This window comes from Biomphalaria glabrata, chromosome 1 (assembly GCF_947242115.1).
Source record: "Biomphalaria glabrata chromosome 1, xgBioGlab47.1, whole genome shotgun sequence".
Classification (NCBI taxonomy): domain Eukaryota; kingdom Metazoa; phylum Mollusca; class Gastropoda; family Planorbidae; genus Biomphalaria; species Biomphalaria glabrata.
Window position 1 is genome coordinate 82675953 of NC_074711.1, and position 19966 is coordinate 82695918.

Sequence of the window (19966 nt, forward strand, 5' to 3'; positions counted from 1 at the left end):
ACTTCAACCAATGATAATTTCTATCAGATATGAAATATAGAAAAAAAAAAGGGGAGGAATAGCCAATGTAAAAGAAATTACTGTCAAAATCATTGTAATAGTATCAATCGTGCCTTGACAAAATAAGGTACTGTAACACTGTCATTGTATTGTCAATCTTTAACAAAAAGAAACTGTAAACGAAGTGGTATTTTTCACGGTCTAACAAAAGCCTGAAAGGCAATAATATATATTATAATATATGGATAATGTATGGGTAATAGGTTTAAGATCTAGTAATTATCACACAATAACTAAAATGCAATTTGAATATAAACCGCTCACGTCTTAAGTGACTTAGACTTAACAAAGTCACGGTAATTGTAATTACTTAATTGTCTTATCATGCTTTAGTTTAACCAAAGGGACTATAAAGTAGATCTAATCGATTGTCTAGCATCCACATTCGGTGTCATGTTCTCCGCTATGCTGACAGATGCATTAAAAAATAGAAATAGATCTAGTAAAGGAATAAAGTTATAAAGGTTATTACGTATAGATTGATCTGATGGTGACCTATTCAACTTATTCAACTTGAGTCGGATCAAATGATCAAAGTAAATATAAAAAAAATCAGCAGCAATCAAATTCAATGAGGACTGTGTCCTAAATCCCTGCTCCGAAAATGATTTGCAGAACATCGTCAGTGACTTGTTCAGAATTAAGTCTTCCTATAAACACGCACAAAAATAAAGTCTTGTAGTCTGTCTGCTCCAGGTAAGGCCTACCCGGATCCAAGCATCAAGATAAATGGGCATGAAATAAATGCAGTAGATTCATCTACCTTGGTAACACTCTCCAGAAACGGAAACATCATTAAAGAAATCAACTTGCGTATCGCCAAGGGCAGTTCATCCTATGTTTTTAAAGGTTTTACATGTTTCGGATGTTCCTTCAGAGTTGAAGATAGTTTACTTCCTAGTCCAAACCTCCCGCAGGACGGCGGGGGAAGAGAGCGTGCAGGGTTTGAACCCAGAACCATCGATAAGTCCGAACGATAGTCCAGCGCGCAAACCACAATACCAGGCAGCCATCCTATGGTAGACTGTCTAAAAATGTTTGGAATAGACGAGACAAACAATAGACAAGTACAAAGCTAGAGGTCAATCGAGCTATCATCCTCTCTAAATTGCTCTATTCCTCAGAAACGTGGACAGTATATATAGAAAAATTGAACAGCCTTCACATGATGTCTCAGAAAAATACCGAATGTTAAATGGCAAGAAAAAATACATGATACTGAAGTCCTTCAAAAGAGCGGGCCTGCAAAGCATCCAGACAGTCCTGATGCAGTCTTAGTTGCGATGGGCCGGCCACAACATCTGCAGAATGGAAGACTCCTGCATCCCTAAATGATTCCTTTGTATTCAATAAGCCTAAAGAAAGGGAGGCGCTCACAAGGAGGACAAATAAAACGCTTCAGAATCGTTTACTCTGTAAATCGCTTTGGTGCATGTTGTCTCAGTCAGTAGAGTTAAAAATCACAGTTGTGATTTTTGACTCAAATCAGGAGCAAGCATAGTGAAAATAGTAGGCCTATTTCAACAATTAAAGGTAATTTTAAAAATCTACAAGCAAAGATATCAGTAGATGTTGATGCTGCCATCACTCAAAGCTTATTACTGGATCAAGCTATCAAGCAGCCCTATAGGTCACCAACAAAACTCCCATTGGCTGCGCTGAAAGCAAGCAAGAAAAAGAAAGCCAGGACAACTGCCAGGTCGTTTGGTATGCACTCTGGATTTTCGATTAGTGGTCTCGATGGATCCTGCAGGCCACCATCCCACGTGGGAGGTTTGGGCAAGGATGTAATCATCTCCAAATCTGAAGAACATCCGAAACATGGAAAACAAACAAAATAGTTTAAATGAGCAAAAACGTAATCATCTTCTTTTTTTGAAGTAGCATCTGTATTATATAAGATAAGATAAAACTTTGTCCATAAATAGACTTGGCGAGTCTTCTCTAAAGAGCTTGAAAAACATTTAATGAGCTTAGTAGAAAACAGAGAATTAACTTTCCTGAAAGCAGAACTGAGCAACAAATGACCAAAACTAGGACAGAAAATCGGCTTTCTGGAGTTGATTGGTCCAGGGGTATAACGAAGACACACGGGGATGGGGAGGTTTCTAAAAACATCAAAGCTGAAAAAACATTGATTACATATGCTGTACCTGTGTTACAAGAGTGTAGGCCTACATGTTTGTATTGGTTGAATAGATTCTGATGTAACCACGAGTAAAACCATTAAGTTTTAAAATAGAGGCTCTCCAACCCCCACCCCCCAAAAAAAAAACCAACACATTATCACTATGGCCAGTGATATATATCCCCCCTCCACCTTTAAAAAACCTAGGCTAAATGTTAATATCTTTTACGTCTAATTGGCCCGCGGCCCGCTTTGTAACGCTAACCCTCCCAAACAAATACTTTTTGCCTATGAATTCGATGACCAGCATTAGTTATCCCCCCCCCCAACCAAACCTTAGAAAAATAGTCCTATGAGCATTTTTCGTTTTTTTCAACTCTTAATTAATCGAAATATTTGAAGGGCTCCCAGATGCTTTTCACCCGGAGACCTTTTTTTTTTTTTTTATAAATGCGTCCTGCTCATCGAATAGCATTTTGGCCGATCCCCCCCCCCCTCAATTTTAACGCCCCCATAAACTTAATTTTGGCTATAGTTTGTTGCGTTGAATTAGATCCGCTTCCCACACAAGCATTTACTTACTTCCGTCATTTTCCTAAAAAAAAAATAATTGTACATACAATCACCAACTTTTCTTTGGCTTCTTCATTCAATATTTCATCAACTTAAATTTATGTTGCTTTTGGTCAGACCCCTTTTTGTTATCGCGCTAGCGTCGTAGGCCTAATACTCTCAAACCCTAGAATTCTATTATCCTTTTTTAATCTCAACACACAAAATAATATAGTTATACTTATATTTCATTTTGTTTTAATACATTTTTTACACACAAAAACACGTATTTAGTGAATGTTGGCTTCATATGGCAAAAAAAAAATATATATTATTTTATACAATGTCTACAAAAGCAATTTTTCGCACACAAAAAGTTTAAATAGTGCTTAAAAACGTAGGGATGTTTAATCACGGTACGTGATGTTTTGGCGCCGCCGTTTTGGCGCGAGCCGTTTTGGCGCTGGGGACGTTTTGGCGCGAGATATAATTTGACGATAATTTAATAAGCACGTAGCGTTTATAACGTATTTATAGCGTATTTTATTTCACTCTACCATAATATTGTATATATAGTATGAATTCTAACATCGTCCAGCGAATTGTTTTTTTTTTATAAAGATAAAGGTTTTGCTTATTTCATGAATATATAGTCCTATAATAAGTCAGATTCCTGAATGGTAACGACATGCTATCCCCTCCCCTTTATTTATTTGTGAGTTCTGCTAATCGCACTGGATGACATTTTTCGATTTCTTTCCAAAAGACAAACTTTTTATTTGACATTAGTGTAATACTTTCATATAACAAAAACCATGTTAACATCTATAGCTTTATTACGCTGAATGACGACAATAACTCCACACATAGTAAATATCAAGACACGGAATGTGGTCAGTACAAACTCTGACGCGAATCCACCAATGTAAACAAACACTAGGGGCGACAATAGTTAGAAACAAGTTCACTACACTAAGATACTCTGAAAAGATATATTTTGAGAAATTGGGTAGGGGTGATTTGGGTGACACATCTCGCATTGACGAATGAACAAATTAAGACAAGACCAGCACCGAGCACTGGTCGTTGGTGTCATGCGTCTGGCGATCATCTCCTTGGGACTGGTCATTACCAGTGACACCTATCCCGCCCCCTCTCTTCTGGGCACATTTCACTCCTTGTATATACTCTTTCCTCCACACCCTTCCCCCCCCCCCCCCTCAAGCGTAAGACGATAATCTGTTTCTAGCACGAAGGATAACTCTATGTTTTTGATACGTTTAGTGCAGACCACTCTAAGTATGAAGTATGGAAGGCAGCCTGGTGTAATATTAGAGATTTAACAATAATTACATAACAAACTTAAATACCAAAAATAGCGGACACAAATATTTCTTCTTCTGTACGTGAAAAATATGTCGTAACACAAAACTTTCATGCAAACCATAAATATGCAGAATTCTTTTTCAAGAAATAATACAATGAACGTGCATAATGTATTTCACGCCAAAACGACCTTCGCGCCAAAACGGCGTTGCCAAAACGGCGTCGCCAAAACGTCCATGTACTTTTTCATATGTCGGCTTAAAAAAAAACATATTAGGTTGAAATCGCGAATAAAACATCGTTTCGTTAAATTTAATCGCTGAGGTTTCAATCGTGAAAATGGCTTAATTGTTTTAGACTAGAGGCTAATAACAAATTAAATTTTCGTATTTTTTCGTCCCAACAAATGTGAGAATTAGTCGTAGTTGATTTCATAAGACCTTTCTTCAGGGAAAGAAGAATATGGAGTTAGAGAAAGCGATGGAGAGACAACACAAAAGAATGGACAGGCCTGTCATTGAAAGAAATTCTATCCAAGGAAAAAGACAAAGAAAATGGAGAAAGACGGTCAACAGATCTTGTATGGAGCCCCAAACAGACCAGGGCAGAGATGAAGGTGAGTCAGTGAATGTATATATATATGCGTATATCTGTATGATTTGCATTGGAAAAAGCATATAGGCCTTCTGTCTGTAAAAGTTACATCTGCTGTACCTGTGTTGAGTCAAAAATATGTCATAAGTTCTGTATCGGCTGGACATCCTTGCGATCTGCGAGATGCGGTGGACATCAAGTGGACAAATAATCAATGATGGCAAGATCATAATATATTTACGACACGATAAGGAACACATTGGTGGTGTAGGCATCATCATGTCTAAAATAGCAGCTTCAGCGCTAATTGATTGGAAGCCAGTCAGCGACCGCATCATTACAGATCGTACAGAGAAGGCAGAAAATACCATCAAAGATAATTTCTATAACAACTCAAACCACACTTGATGAAATATCCAGTTATGACCTAATTCTACTGATGGGAGACTTTAACGCCAAAATCAATCCCAAACGAACTGACTTTGAATACGTAATGGGACCATAGGGCTTTGCAGAAAACATCTTTGATACCTTCCACCACCAGGAATTTGAACTAAAAGTAAAAAGTTTCCATAGTCTATAAGGCTGTTTCTGTGGCCCACATTTAACTAGAGTGTCATGTGGCCAGTATAACGACCTATCGCCTTTACTTTTCCTCAACTGATGTCAGGTACCATTATAGCCTAGTTTGGTTGACTCAGAGGCGCTCTAAATATCCCGGAATTAAAATCACAGTCTTCACCAGGATTCGAACCCAGGATCTACGTTTTGGAAACCAAGTGCTTTAACACTCGGCCACCGCACCTCCAGAAATCTGGTCTAATTTCATATATTGCTTTTAGCCACATCAAACTCTGGTGATTTCTGTGTGTGTGTGACTTTGTTTTTACCCAATACCCTGTGTCAAGTTACTTCAGTGTGTGTGAGTGTGGGGGGAGGGAATGGCACAACCTCAACCCACCCTTTTTTCCTTTATAGCTTGGATATCAATTATCAAGTATATTTCATTTTTCTATTCTATTTTTGTTAAAGTATCTAGGGATTTAGGGGCCCGGGGGGGGGGGGGGCTTGGTCTATTTAGGAGCCCCTGCAATTTCGATATTCGACATCAAGACATGACTTAACTGAATAATTGTATGTCTTACGTGTGAAATACATGCAACAGGCTTAGTCTACTAACTTATAAAACAACATCATTAGCAAGATTACGTGGCAGTGGCTTAGTATTTAAGGTAAAAAGAATTTCTGACACTCAAGAAGTCGCCCAGGTGGAGTATCAAATTTGGACTTGCCTCCCCCATCCCCACCCTAGCTACATCAATGGATGTATATGTTGAATGTGCGAAGTTTAGTTGTAATAAATGAATTCTGAATAAATGTATCCCATCAAAATTGCAACATTATTATAAAGCCCCACCTTCCCCATAGTGTTTAGGATATATTAAAAAGGAGCTCTTTAAAGTTAAAAGGCAGCAATGTCCACATATTGATGATGAATGCACATTAACTAGGTTTTTATTTTACCTGTACAGGTTTCCGGATCAAAGATTACAATGTAGGAGTCAGAGTCGTCCTCGTGAAGTATGTCTAATATTTCAAGATCAAAGTTTTCATGAATGAAGTCGGCTAGCTCGTCAGCGCCATTTAATTTCCCACGAAGAAAAATGTAATTAGGATATGTTCGAAAATCTTCCTCGGTTGCCATTTCAACGTTTAAGATATCCATGTCGCTCTCCGTGTGTGGGAGTTCACAAAAGTCTCTAGCTTCTGTCAGAATTAGAACAAATGAAGGTGCAATGAATGATATAGATCTATGACAAACATAAGTAACACAGAAATTAGCATACAGCTTTCAATATAGATTTTTTTTTTAAACACTTATTTGTGAAAAGGTCTATTACCTTGAGGTGAACAAAATGTCACATAAACCACTTTGTTTATCCCATCAAGCATCATACTGTCCTCAATAAATTCACCAGTGTTGACAGCAGGATCTTCCAAATAAAAAATATAAACGTCTTTACTTTCTTTGATGCTACCAAGTCTGATTTTCACTGTACAGTTACACGGACTTAAATCTGATTCTTCTTCGTCAAGGTGCAAATCGATTTTAGCACTTCTCAAAATATCTTTTGGGTATTTTCCTTTTTCCACCTTTTTAGCTGTTGGTGGGAACTCTTTTTGATTTGTATTGAAATTATATGCTTCATCCTTTTCGTTTTTACGCTGATTTTTATTTTGCGATTCAACAGCGATGTTCTCTGCCTTTAGTTTTCTTTTATCTTGTGCGTTCCGTAAATCTGGCCCTACTGCAGCTTCATCTGTATATCTGTATTTGGGATCCGTTAGTTTTGTCTTTGTATAATATGGCTTCATTTGAAGTAAAGCGCCTGAGTGTGAGACAGTGTTCCCTTTACTCAATATGAAATCGACAGCTGTTGAAAAAGAAAATCCAATAGTATAAATCTTGTAGAATTATGAGCTGTTGAAAATTATTGTGGCTTTTAATTAGTTTCCCCTATCCCTTAACCCTTTAGACGCGTGTGGTAGTTTAGCCTCTAAACACTAGGATTGTAATTCCATTTTGTGTGCGCTCATTGTAAAAAAAGCTCAGCATAAGGGTTAAACTAGTGCATGAAAAAAAAAAACAGCGTTAGAATTATTTTTATTACAATAAAGGTAGGCTTACTTTTACAAACACATAAAAAGTAATTTTAAAAGGTAAAAAAAAAAAAAAAAAAACAGAAGGGATGAGGTAATTAAAGATGTAAGCATAAATGTAAGCTTATAGAGCTCGTAAGTCTGTATTGGACGGGATCGTCGCAAGAGTCATCTTCGTAATAAGGGAAATATCTTGCAGCGGGTGAAATTCGGAAGAAATTCGACCATTCTGACATAAAAGGTCGAGTTGCGTAAACATTTTAGTGCCTTTTGCCTATAGGTTATATCTTCTGTAACTCCTAACTAGAGGATTTTAAAAAAGCGTCAAAATTATTTATATTTTTGAAACAGTAGTAATGTCATTTTTAGCTGATTAATAAATATTTAAATATGTATTTATAAATACGCTGCAAAAAAAAAAACATTTTTTTTTTGTCCTTTCGATATTTGAAAATAGAGCTAAATTCGTGTCCACGTGCTCTAGCATTCAGCAGGGCCGGCCTTAGGCATAAGGAAACTAGGCAATCGCCAAGGGCATACGATTGTTGGGGGCATTGCACAGGGCATTTTTAGAAAAGAAATAGCAAAACTTGTCCTCAATGTTATTGTTGGAGTAGACTATGTTTTTAATAAATTGTTAAAGTTTATTATTATCGCTGTATATTTTTTATTTTTATATTTGGGGCCACCAAAATTCATTTCGCCTAGGACCTCCAATTAGCCTATCTAAAGCACTCAGCCAACAGGCCTCTTAATAATTAATTTTAAGCATTTAATATGTAATCTATTCTTACATAGCAATCCGAAATTCTTAGACATAACAGAAAAAAAAAGGTTAAATGTATAAATTCCCTGAGTGCAGTTTTTGTAGGCCTAAAGAAATTAAACCGCGACGAGAATATTTACAATACCACCGCTTCAAAACGACTTAAAATGGCCGGCCTTTATAAACAAAAGCAAGAATTACAGGCGTGATAGTATTTGCTACAAAAAATTGAAAAATGGTGTTCTTCATCCAATAAAGTTTACATTCTACCAAAACCATTCAATTTAAATTATGTATAGACAACTAAAGAAATGCTTTCATTCGTTAATCATTGTATTATGCAGCCTATTTAAATGACATAGAAGAGAGAGCACATGGTTGCAGGCGGCTTCAGAACGAGGCAGCTGGAGATCACTTACAAAGGCCGCGGGAGACACAGTTGAGATCAAAAGAAAATCCGCTGCCGAGGACAGACGCAGACGGCGAAAAGAAAATCTAAATCGACCACGGGCGGACATTGGTTATGCCTACACTAGATGTGGCAAAATATGTAGGTCGCAGATGGGGCTGTGTAGCCACGGGAAATACTGCATTCCTAATTAATCTTCAGACTCGAAGACAAGCCTTAAGCAACCATTATGACTCTATGCGAATTCTGTTTCTATTACTATCTGTTTCACTGTAATCGTGTTTTTAAATTTAGAATCAATATGATAGTAATATACAGGGTTGTCCATGGGACATATTTTTCTACCCCATTCCATCCCATGGGATGCCCATTTGAATATTAATATAGAATACAGTTGAGTTCATATAAAATCATCAAATTTATGAATGCTATTTCGTTAAATTGAGAAAACCTAGAGAGAGCTTTTACAAAACCTAGAAAAAAACTAAATTATTCTTTAAGACTCGAAATCCTTCTCATAGCACTATTTTTGGGGTGGGACGTTTCCCAAGGTAGCCTAATAACATTCCTATGGACAACACTGGTAATATATCAGACTTTAATTGTGTTTACCTTCAGTATCTTTAAAAACGACTATTGCACTGCTTCTGTCTTCCGAAATGTTTATGGCTTCGATTGATCTGACACAGTCCCTTCTTTCCTTTTTAAAGATGGCCGCTAGAGACTCTTTCGTGACTCCTTTTGGAATGCCTTTGACTTTCAATGAGTTTGATTTCTTGCTTGGAGTGGTAGATTTTAATTTAACTTCTGCAGAAATATTTTTTGCTGGCATTTTTATCTTTGACTTTATTTCTGGAGGAACCGTTGTCTCAATGCTATCCATCTGAGAATCCGAACTGTCTTCACCGTTTTCATCGTAAAATGGACTTACTTGAAGAGATATGCTAGCAATGGTAACAGGCTTTCTTCGGTTTATTATGAGATCAACCGCTAAAGGGGAAAAAAGATCAAATATAATATTATTACATTTAATTTATGTGTTTGTTTATGTGTGTATGTATCTAACTCCTTACTGAGGAGGATATGATGTGTGTTTTCTTCGTGTTGTCTCCCTTGTTCTAAAGTTCAGTGTGTTCACGTGTTTGTTAAGTTTGTGTTTAGTGTGTTGTCTCAGTCTTCCGTTAATCATCTATTCGCGTTAATAAAAATGGAGCTGTTTTTGTTGAAACCTATGTATTAGTAATTAATTTATTAGTGATAATATAACAAGTAGGGGCCTATATGTTAATACTAAATAAATTCTCATGACCTACACAGCCATTCAATGGGATTCTGAAAGAGAAATAAGATAAAACTTAAAAGTATCTTACAATTAATTAAACATGAAACTTGATGATAAGGTAAGGATGTTCCTTCAGCATGGCGGCGGGCAAGATTTGAACCCGGGACCAAGCATTATACCTCACAACTTGTATCTGTAACATTTTTTTGAAGTTTTTTTTCAGGCTGTATCTATACTTCGTACTGGTCCATTAAGTCACAGCACAGCTAACCTGTTACAAAGAGAGAGCTGTAATTCTTTTTAAACTGAGTGTTACGAAGCATGCTTTTTCTTTTACATTTTTCTGATGTTCCTTCAGATTTTAAGATTATTAAATCCTAGTTCAAATCTTCTGCAGCGGGTTCGAACCCGGGACCATTTAGACGGCAGTCCAGAATGCATACCACACGACCAGACAGTCATACAGCCAACTAAACGAAGTGTGCTTTATGTATTTAAAATAGATTAAATAAATATAAACTCAGAACTTGTATACCACCCATATCTTGCATACGTTCATCATTATCATAGGTTAGAGAGACGCAGGTACGGTCTTGGGCCACTGCAACCTATGCGGCCGCAGTGGGCCCCGCACTTTCATAGGTCTATCGTTAATTCTAAATGTAAATTATTAAATTAAACCATTATAACTTATATATATAATAACAGGGTTTCCGTGGCCTCCTCATTTTCCAGGACCTCCTTGAAATCTGAAATTGCAAAATATATGAAAAAGTCCTGGAAATCTCCTTAAAACTAATAAAAAATTGACAAAATTGCCATTTTGAGGTGTCAATTCCACACGCGATAAAAATTAATTGCAAAGACGAATGTATTTTCTAATTTAAAAATCTTAATTTTAACATTATGCTTACCCAAGACTAGGCCCCGCGCAAACCGTTTTGCATAGGACCCCGAAATAGTTAGGACCGGCCCTGGTGAGACGGCAGTCCAGAGAGCATACCACACTGTCACAGTCTTAGTTGACATTGCATGATCTAAAATTCACGTCATGTTAAGAGTTTAAAAGACACGTGGAATTCCTGATGTAGAAAACAGGAAGTAGAATGAATAAAGTTGACTTTGAGCTCAGTCAGTGAAGTCAAGCAGTCAAGTCAAGTTAGTCAAGTGGTATTCTTTGGACCGAGTGGTCAAGTATATTTTGGTCCGGGATGGACAGTAGCGACTTAGAAAAGTCTGTAGTAATCTCAGTTAGGAAGTAATTTATGGGCAGTTGTTGCCAGTGGTCTTTTTGAGACATGTATTAGTTGATCTATATTTCTGCACAGTGTTACCCGCCGAGATGCGGACGTGATTTGTGATTAACGTATTGGATATTTTTGATACCGCTGTTATGCGGATAGGATTGTTTATTATTTATTGACTTGTAGCACTAAGAGTATTATTATTATTGTGTTGTAAAATAAACTTTATATTTGTCTGCTGAAACGGACTTAAGTCAATTTATAGTATTCGTCTTGTCTCGTGTCAAGAGTAGGCTACTTCAGGAAGCAAGAACCCAGCATTACACGACATTCGCATTCTGCAACGTTACACCATTCAACATTCATTTACACACACTTATACCAGGCAGCCATACAATCAACTAGATGAAGTGTGCTTTATGATGTCTTGTGTATTTAAAATAGATTAAATAAATACAAACATTGCTTGTAGGCCACCTATATCTTGCACAATAAGTTCATTATAATCATTATTCATAAGTTATTAGTGAAGTAAGCCTACCTGAAGTTTCTTTGAAAACAATAACAGCACTTTTCTTATCTGCTGCTATCTTAATATCATCGACTGGTCCGCCACCTTGAGCTCTACGATTCTGGAAACATAATTTTAACTGGTCCTTTGTGATGTCAGTGAGATTGCCTTCCACTTTTAACGTTGTCGTACCGTATGACATTCTAGTCTCTGTAATCAATTAATAATAGGCCTATATAGTTGATATCTTTTTTAAAGTGATTTAAAAAAAATAGAACAGTTGAAAAACATCTACTCCTAAATGGCGATATTTTCAGACTAGAATGTTGATATACAGGGCCGGATTTAGGTATGTGGAGGCCCCGAACAGGATTTTTGTGGAGGCCCCTACAATGTTTCGAACGCTTAAAATAAAGTTCCACTTATGAATGATTAGATCTAAAAGCTTGTTCTATTTTAGTAGACAGAAATAGAGCTCTTGTAAATTTAATCCCACTTTCCTTTTAATATAATATTTATTATGCATATTTTAGTTTTAAAAAGTGTATATTTTTGAGTTAGTGGAGGGCAAGGCCCTTGGTACACGCACTGTCGTAAATTTGGAGCAGTATATTTGCTTTCAAAAATTATCGCTACATATTTGACTAGAGGTGACCATTTAGACATCCACAATCAATGTCCAAACATTGTAACAAGGTCATGTCATGTGGGTGTTCTCCTCTTAACTTTGGTCAAATGGTTTAAAGTAAATGTAAACATGATAAGAATCCTGGTCTAGGTGTACAAGAATAGAAGTTCGTTTTATTAAAGAAGTCAATTTTCGTTTTATGTGGCCTACATTCAGTCATCTTAAGTCGTCTTAAGAAGACCACCTTATGAGCTAGTTTACTCGCTCTTTCTCTCTCTTCTCTCTCTCTCTCTCTGACTCCCCCCCCCCCACACACACACACATAAAATGCTGACGCGAAAGACAGGTGCAATGGCAAAAGGAACTCACATAGACCCTGTGAAACCGTGTCTTTCTGCTAGACTAGAAGTAAAAAAAAAAAGATTGAGGCTCTCTGTAAATAACAGGTCCAGATCTTTGATTTGGGGGTCGCCCCCTAAAACAAAGGAAATGTCTTCGAAATATATATAAAAACAAAACCCATTCATATTTAAGTGACCTATTTCATGTTGTTCGCTACGTCTGCATGAAACGTTTTCGTATAGAACTAGAACTAGTCACAATACACTCCGAAAAATAAGTCGGGGAATGGTGAGGGAATTATGGAAAAAGGAAGTAGGCATAAAAGCCTTCTCTTAATTACGTGTATTCTAAGCATAAAGTCATAGGGAAAAAAAATAAGTATTTGGGTTCATTGGGTTCTAATTTACTTAAACATGTTTCTTATGAATTCTAAATTTTTCAAAACAAAATCTTTCTTTAAAAAATTATGACTAATTCACTCCAGAGAATATATATTTTGAACATAAAGAAATATATAAAACTAAACATATTTGACGATCATGGTTTAAGAGCCATGTTTTCGGTGGAAAAAAAAGGGGGCGGGGGCGGTAGATTGTAAACGATACGGGTCCTTTCCCATTTTATATTTACTAAGGGGTTTTCAATGCGATCTTCATCTCTCCCTTCCAGACTCTCCTCACCTGGGTTTCCCAAAACTACAAGAGACTTCGTTGTCTTTTTTGTTTACTGAAATATCCCTCTATAGTTTCAATGCTTTTTATTTGAGAATAAAACTACCTGAGTAGTTCATGTTGAAATGAGTACCTAAAAAATGTTATTATTTTTCGAAGATTTTTTAAGATTAAAAAAAAATTTTTTTGTGTTTTATTTCTGAATTTTAAATTTGTGACGTCACAAAATCGCTACCCCCCCCCTTTTCCCCCTTGTCACAAAGTCTCACATTTTTTCAAACCCCCCTCCTCCCCTAGAGCGTGACGTCATTTACGAACGACCCCTAATGGACATTTGGGAGGGGCGAGGGGGCTCAGTATAAGAATGTTATGTAGAACGTATGTAACAGAATTTTTTAAATACAATTGATGCAATTTCTCCACTAAAATACTTTCGACTCCCTAATGGTGGGGTCTGTTGCTATCGACCGCCCCTCCCACGGTCCCACCAGGTACAACCAATCTCTCTCATTTTTTATTTAGTATTGATATACATTTATATTAGAATTGGGTGTGAATTAATATACAAATTGGTTTAAGTATTTACAAGTAACAAGATATAATACAAACTGTATGATTTATGCACTAAATTTGACCGCCCCCTCTCGAATGGTTAATGTCGGGGAGGAGGGCGATAGATAAAATCGCTTACTTACTTAAAAAACAAGAATATACAAATTAGAAAATAACATCGTATGAGTATTAAGATTCAATCCAAAAATTATATGGTTTCAATTTAGTGGAAAAATCATTTAATTATTTACTTGTCATGGATGCGTTGCGGGAATATCCAAAATTCTTTTCAGGAAATGCACAAAGAAGTATTTTATAATGACCTATTATACCTATTACACATACATAGGCCTACATATAAATATATTTTTTTCGCGGGGGGTGGGGGCGGGGGGGGGGGGGCGGTGAAAATCCCCCCAACCCCCCCCCCCCCGAAAAAAAATCCCCGATGATGCCTATCCTTTAGTCTGTTGAACCATTGGGGCACCGCACATGATGCGTCTGATATCGTATTTCTCCATTACTCTGTCTTTCGCCTTGAATAAAGACTCATTCAATGACAGGCCCGTCCATCTTTTTTATATGTTGTCTTCCCCTCGCTTTCCCTGTGAGACTCTCTTCCTTTCCCTGTGAGACTCTCTTCCTTTCCCTGTGAGACTCTCTTCTTTTCCCTGTGAGACTCTTCTTCTTTTCCCTGTGAGACTCTTCTTCTTTTCCCTGTGAGAACTCTTCTTCTTTTCCCTGTGAGACTCTTCTTCTTTTCCCTGTGAGACTCTTCTTCTTTTCCCTGTGAGACTCTTCTTCTTTTCCCTGTGAGACTCTTCTTCTTTTCCCTGTGAGACTCTTCTTCTTTTCCCTGTGAGACTCTTCTTCTTTTCCCTGTGAGACTCTTCTTCTTTTCCCTGTGAGACTCTTCTTCTTTTCCCTGTGAGACTCTTCTTCTTTTCCCTGTGAGACTCTTCTTCTTTTCCCTGTGAGACTCTTCTTCTTTTCCCTGTGAGACTCTTCTTCTTTTCCCTGTGAGACTCTTCTTCTTTTCCCTGTGAGACTCTTCTTCTTTTCCCTGTGAGACTCTCTTCTTTTCCCTGTGAGACTCTTCTTCTTTTCCCTGTGAGACTCTTCTTCTTTTCCCTGTGAGACTCTCTTCTTTTCCCTGTGAGACTCTTCTTCTTTTCCCTGTGAGACTCTTCTTCTTTTCCCTGTGAGACTCTTCTTCTTTTCCCTGTGAGACTCTTCTTCTTTTCCCTGTGAGACTCTTCTTCTTTTCCCTGTGAGACTCTTCTTCTTTTCCCTGTGAGAACTCTTCTTCTTTTCCCTGTGAGACTCTTCTTCTTTTCCCTGTGAGACTCTTCTTCTTTTCCCTGTGAGACTCTTCTTCTTTTCCCTGTGAGACTCTTCTTCTTTTCCCTGTGAGACTCTTCTTCTTTTCCCTGTGAGACTCTTCTTCTTTTCCCTGTGAGACTCTTCTTCTTTTCCCTGTGAGACTCTTCTTCTTTTCCCTGTGAGACTCTTCTTCTTTTCCCTGTGAGACTCTTCTTCTTTTCCCTGTGAGACTCTTCTTCTTTTCCCTGTGAGACTCTTCTTCTTTTCCCTGTGAGACTCTTCTTCTTTTCCCTGTGAGACTCTTCTTCTTTTCCCTGTGAGACTCTTCTTCCTTTCCCTGTGAGACTCTTCTTCTTTTCCCTGTGAGACTCTTCTTCCTTTCCCTGTGAGACTCTTCTTCCTTTCCCTGTGAGACTCTCTTCCTTTCCCTGTGAGACTCTCTTCCTTTCCCTGTTTTCTGAGGACCTTGTGATATGGTCGTAAAGATTTTGTTTACTTTTTTACACAGTGGTGATAAGCAGTGCTTTTTTTTTTTTTTGTGACGGTGCGCACCGGTACGGCGTACCGGCACCTTTTTCAATGTGGAGAAAAATTATTACTTTTCTTCCATTTTAACGTTTATTATTAATTTAGTAGTTGTTAAAAGTTAGGCAGTCCACCACTGAGTACCGGCACCTATTTGTTTACAGAAATAGCAATGGGGATAAGAACCACTGCTTTGTAGACATTTCATTAGTTAGCTATGGTGGTGCTCCCTTCATAATTTGACAGAACTTTGGTCATAATGACTTTCCTAGAACTAAAGCAAATGCCTATGTAGTAGTCTACCCGTACGTAGTGCCCTATATATGTCTATGGTAATATAGGCTTATTAACTATGCAAAACACAACTTAAAATTGGTTTTGAATAATTTTGCGTCAGCTGCATACAAACGGTTGTAGATTTAGTTCGAATTTACCACAGTGTTTGTTTTTTTTACGTGTTTTTTTTTTTTATCCCTTACGGCATATCAAAATATTTTTAAACAGGCACTTTTGCAATTGGGCAAGTTCAACTTATAGGGCGCTGAACACTGTGCCCTACAATGTGGTCATCAAGGAATGATGGTGTAAAAGTCATGCAATCTAGGATAAATATTTTTAATGTGCTTCGGGTTTGAACCCAAATTACGTGTTCTTCAAAGGGAAAAGAACGCCATACAGCATCAATAAGGAAAAGAATTCGAAAAATTCGTTAACTCTTTCTCTCCGTAATTAATTACCACATTCCGGTAGAATCAACGCTGGTATCGTCAGTTAGGACAGAAAGAGTTAAGATGGTCTGCTTATTGTCAAGCCAAAACAAAAGTGTAAGCATATAGACTTAGACTTACTTACTTAGGTCCTCCCGCGCCGTTCGGCGCATTGGGCGGCAAGCTGTCTCCATAAAGATCTGTCACTGGCAATCCGGAGGATATTCCAGCTACCCGTCGCCTCAGCGTGGCCCTCCGGTGGAAACATCCAGAGGTGGATCTGGACAGGCAAAGAACGAGTAGCGAACCAGGCCTTCTAGCAGGTCTCCCTGGGTGAGCTTTTGTTTTTTTTTTTATCTCACTCGGGGTGGGGATGGAACAAGTAACCTGCAACCCAGTCCAAAAAGTCCGCCACGCCGTTCCACAAAGGGGGTCGTCATCAGTTCCGGATTGCTGGATTGGCGGCCCTTGCACTGAATAGTGGCGGTTACAGTATAGGAATATGAGACAAGCTCCCCACAGTTAGCGCTGTCCCTGACACTTATAGCGGGTGACTTAAGATTCGGGGACGGTGCGCTGTGTACACGGCACGGCCCGGTCTGGCCCAGTCAACCGGTATGGCCGCCTACCGTTGGATGCCCTCAGACAGGACAGGGGTGAAGAGCCCCATGTCCAGGCCTGGTGGTTGGATAAAAGCCTTTCTAACCATCAACGGGATAATGGCGCCTCCGGCGCCGATTCCCTACTGGACTTCATCGAAGGTCACTGGCAATGTCTGAAGCCTCCTCCCACCTGGTGTCCACTGTTCTGAGGTCCTCCATGAAGGTGTGTCGCCAAGTAATACGAGGACGTCCCTGTTTGCGCTTTCCTCGTTTTGGCTTCCATGTTATCGCAACTCTTGATGTGCGTAATTCATTTTGACGTAGAACATGTCCCGCAAACCTCATGCGACGCTCAGTCACAACCTCACTAAGTGTTCGACTCCCAGTTTGGCATAGGATTTCCTTGTTTGAGACCCGATCTGTGTAACTGACTCCCAAAATCCGTCTCAGCCATCTCTGTTGAGCCACATTTAGTCTTTTCTCAATTTTGACAGATGATTTCCACGTCTCACATGATGTAGTAGTTGGAATGACAATTGTGTTGAGAAGGTGTATTTTTGTCTCGAGTCCAATGGCTTGGCTAGTCCAAATAGGCTGCAGCCTTTGGAAAATGCTTCCTGCCTTTCCAATTCGGCACGCTACATCATGGTAAGCATCTCCATCATTTGTTATGATGCTGCCAAGGTACGTGAACTTGTCCAGCTCTTCAAGCTTTGACTCGCCAAGTCTGACGGGGACACCCTTTGCCTTATATCCCACTCGCTTAATTTTAGTCTTATCCAAGTTTATGTGGAGGCCAATTTTGGGTGCCTCTCTGTCTAGGCTCTCCGTCATTTCTTGAATGCATTTATTTGTAGCCCCGAGTAGTGCAACATCATCCGCAAAGTCCAAGTCCGTCAATCGGAGTTGTTCATGCCATGGAATACCAAAGGCAGTCTGGTTCATTGCTCTCCTCATTATGTAGTCGATGGCTAGGAGGAAAAGGAAGGGAGATAAGATGCACCCCTGTCTCACACCTGTCTCGATTGTAAAAAACTCTGTTGTTCCCTCTTCTGTTTTAATGCAGCAACTAGACTGACTGTAAAGGTGTCGTAGGATCTGGACGAATTTTTCTGGGATACCGTATTCTCTATTTTCCATAGTGATTCTCGGTGGACATATAGATATAAACTTAATACAAATATGTGAGAAGCTCAGCAACAATATCAATTTAAGTCAACTGACGAATATAATGAGGTAGGGCCTAAGTTATTTGAGAATTGACTTGATTGACGTGAAAATTGAGGCTGCAAAAGTAGGTCGATCACTGGGTATTCCCATTATTGTCTTCAGAACGATGGGCTTTTTTTTTATTTTAGAAAACTATTTTTATCCTTTCAAATGGGGTCAATGCATGTAAGCTAGTTCTTATTTCATCAGTAACGATTTTGTAAGTCTATATTGATGTGCTGAAGGTTTCTGATTACGCTATATAGTTCGGTATAACTATTTAGCCTTGTTTCGCTTTTTAAATATTTATTTAAAGGGGAGGACTAGTAGGAAAAGAGGTAGCTTACATAGCCTAAGTGAAATACTTATTTTGGGGGAGGGGATGTAGTATAAAAAAAAAAAAAAGTAAAATACCCTTTTCAGACCTTGTGATCAATAGGGTAGATAATGTAAAAGTCATCTGTTTCTATGGCTGACGGTTAACAATGGTGTCATGTGGCCAGCACAACCACTGAAGGTGCGTAGGTTCTGGTATTCTAGCACTAATGTTTGTTAGGTGCACAATTATTGAACGCAACTTCTTTGTTGCCTTGTTTTAAGCTTATGGAGGGTTTTTGTTAGTATGCTGGTGGAACACTTCTTTCGTTTGTGTCCCCTTGTTTAGTGTGAGTAGGCCTATCTAAGGCATTACTGCATTTCGCAGTTGTTTCGCTGCCATAGCGTAGTAGACTAGATCTTTCAATTTGTCTTTTCTTTTGTCTCTACAGGGAGTTAGTGATGGGGTTATCAAGTCTACACTGGAGACTAGAGTCAGCAGTGGGCCAGTGTTGTGCGTACTTAAGGTGTTGCGTTGTGGGACAGCAAGGTGCAGAATGATTGTTTAATTAATCTAACCACAATATTATAATGTTTTAAAACTCAATGATATTACTCCATCAGTTTGTCATTATAATTTACATTCATATCACTAAACTATTACATTGTTGACAGCAAGTCAATTATTTATTGTAAGCACGAAGGTGCCTGTTGAATGTTAGGGGCCCGGGCAAACGAGCTAAGGCTTTAACACAACCCTGACATCGACCAACCGCCTGTATTTTTCCCCAACTAATGTCAGGTGCCCATTAAAGCTGTACGCTAGTTCAAGAGGCGCCAAAAGATCCCCAAATTAAAATTCCCAGTCTTCACCAGGATTTGAACCCGGGACCTCCGGTTCGGAAGCCAAGCGCTTTACCGCTCAGCCATTACGCCTCCATTAATAGATATAATGTGTATGTTTCTGTTGTCTTTATATCAGAAAAAGAGTCCTTGTAATCACAATAAATTTTCTTAAGGATCAATAAAGCAGTCTTAGTCTTAGTCCATTAAACTTTAAAATTACGCAATTTTTATAAGACTCTATGATCATAGATGCTACCGTTCTGTGCACTAACACGGCGTGATGATAAGATTTGTCTTTGAGTTCAAGGAAGAGTGCAGTATTTTATGTCGCTACCCAGTCCTAGCAGCGATCTACATACTATGCCACATCTAGCGTATACATAACCGGTGGTGGTTTAGGATCTCTTTGTCACTTCGCAATCCTTGGCAGTAGATTTCCATTTGGTCTCAAGTGTGTCGCCTACTATGTGGACATTGTCAAGGTTCTTTTCTTCTCTAATGTACGTGTGTGTAGGCCTATATTCAATGCTGAATACCACATGTAACGGAAGTCCTGAACAGTATCGTAACGACAAATATAACGACAGAAAAAAGATTCAGAATGCCCAATCACGGACACATAACTCGTTTATTAAATACATATTATAGCCTATAATGTACAGGCACAGTTCTGGCAAATGAAATATTCAGTATCAAATATATATATATATCAG

At 38.4% G+C, this 19966-nt stretch overlaps 1 protein-coding gene across 3 annotated transcripts in view; it reads right to left on the reverse strand.

Annotated features, from left to right (window-relative positions):
* LOC106074294 (protein mono-ADP-ribosyltransferase PARP14-like) overlaps positions 1–14017 on the reverse strand; it is a 41269-nt gene extending 27252 nt beyond the window's left edge. The window contains exons 1-5 of one of the 3 annotated variants that reach the window (XM_056018129.1): positions 13978–14017; positions 11564–11743; positions 9109–9486; positions 6562–7095; positions 6185–6427 (exon numbers count right to left, since the gene is read on the reverse strand). In XM_056018129.1, coding sequence (XP_055874104.1) covers positions 6185–6427; positions 6562–7095; positions 9109–9486; positions 11564–11743; positions 13978–13984 — 1342 coding nt within the window. In that variant the 5' untranslated portion in view covers positions 13985–14017. Of the gene's footprint in view, positions 1–324; positions 473–6184; positions 6428–6561; positions 7096–9108; positions 9487–11563; positions 11744–13869 lie in introns of those variants that run through there. The other 2 variants (XM_056018130.1, XM_056018131.1) reach the window with 2 other exon arrangements.
* Between the last annotated feature and the right edge of the window lie 5949 nt (positions 14018–19966).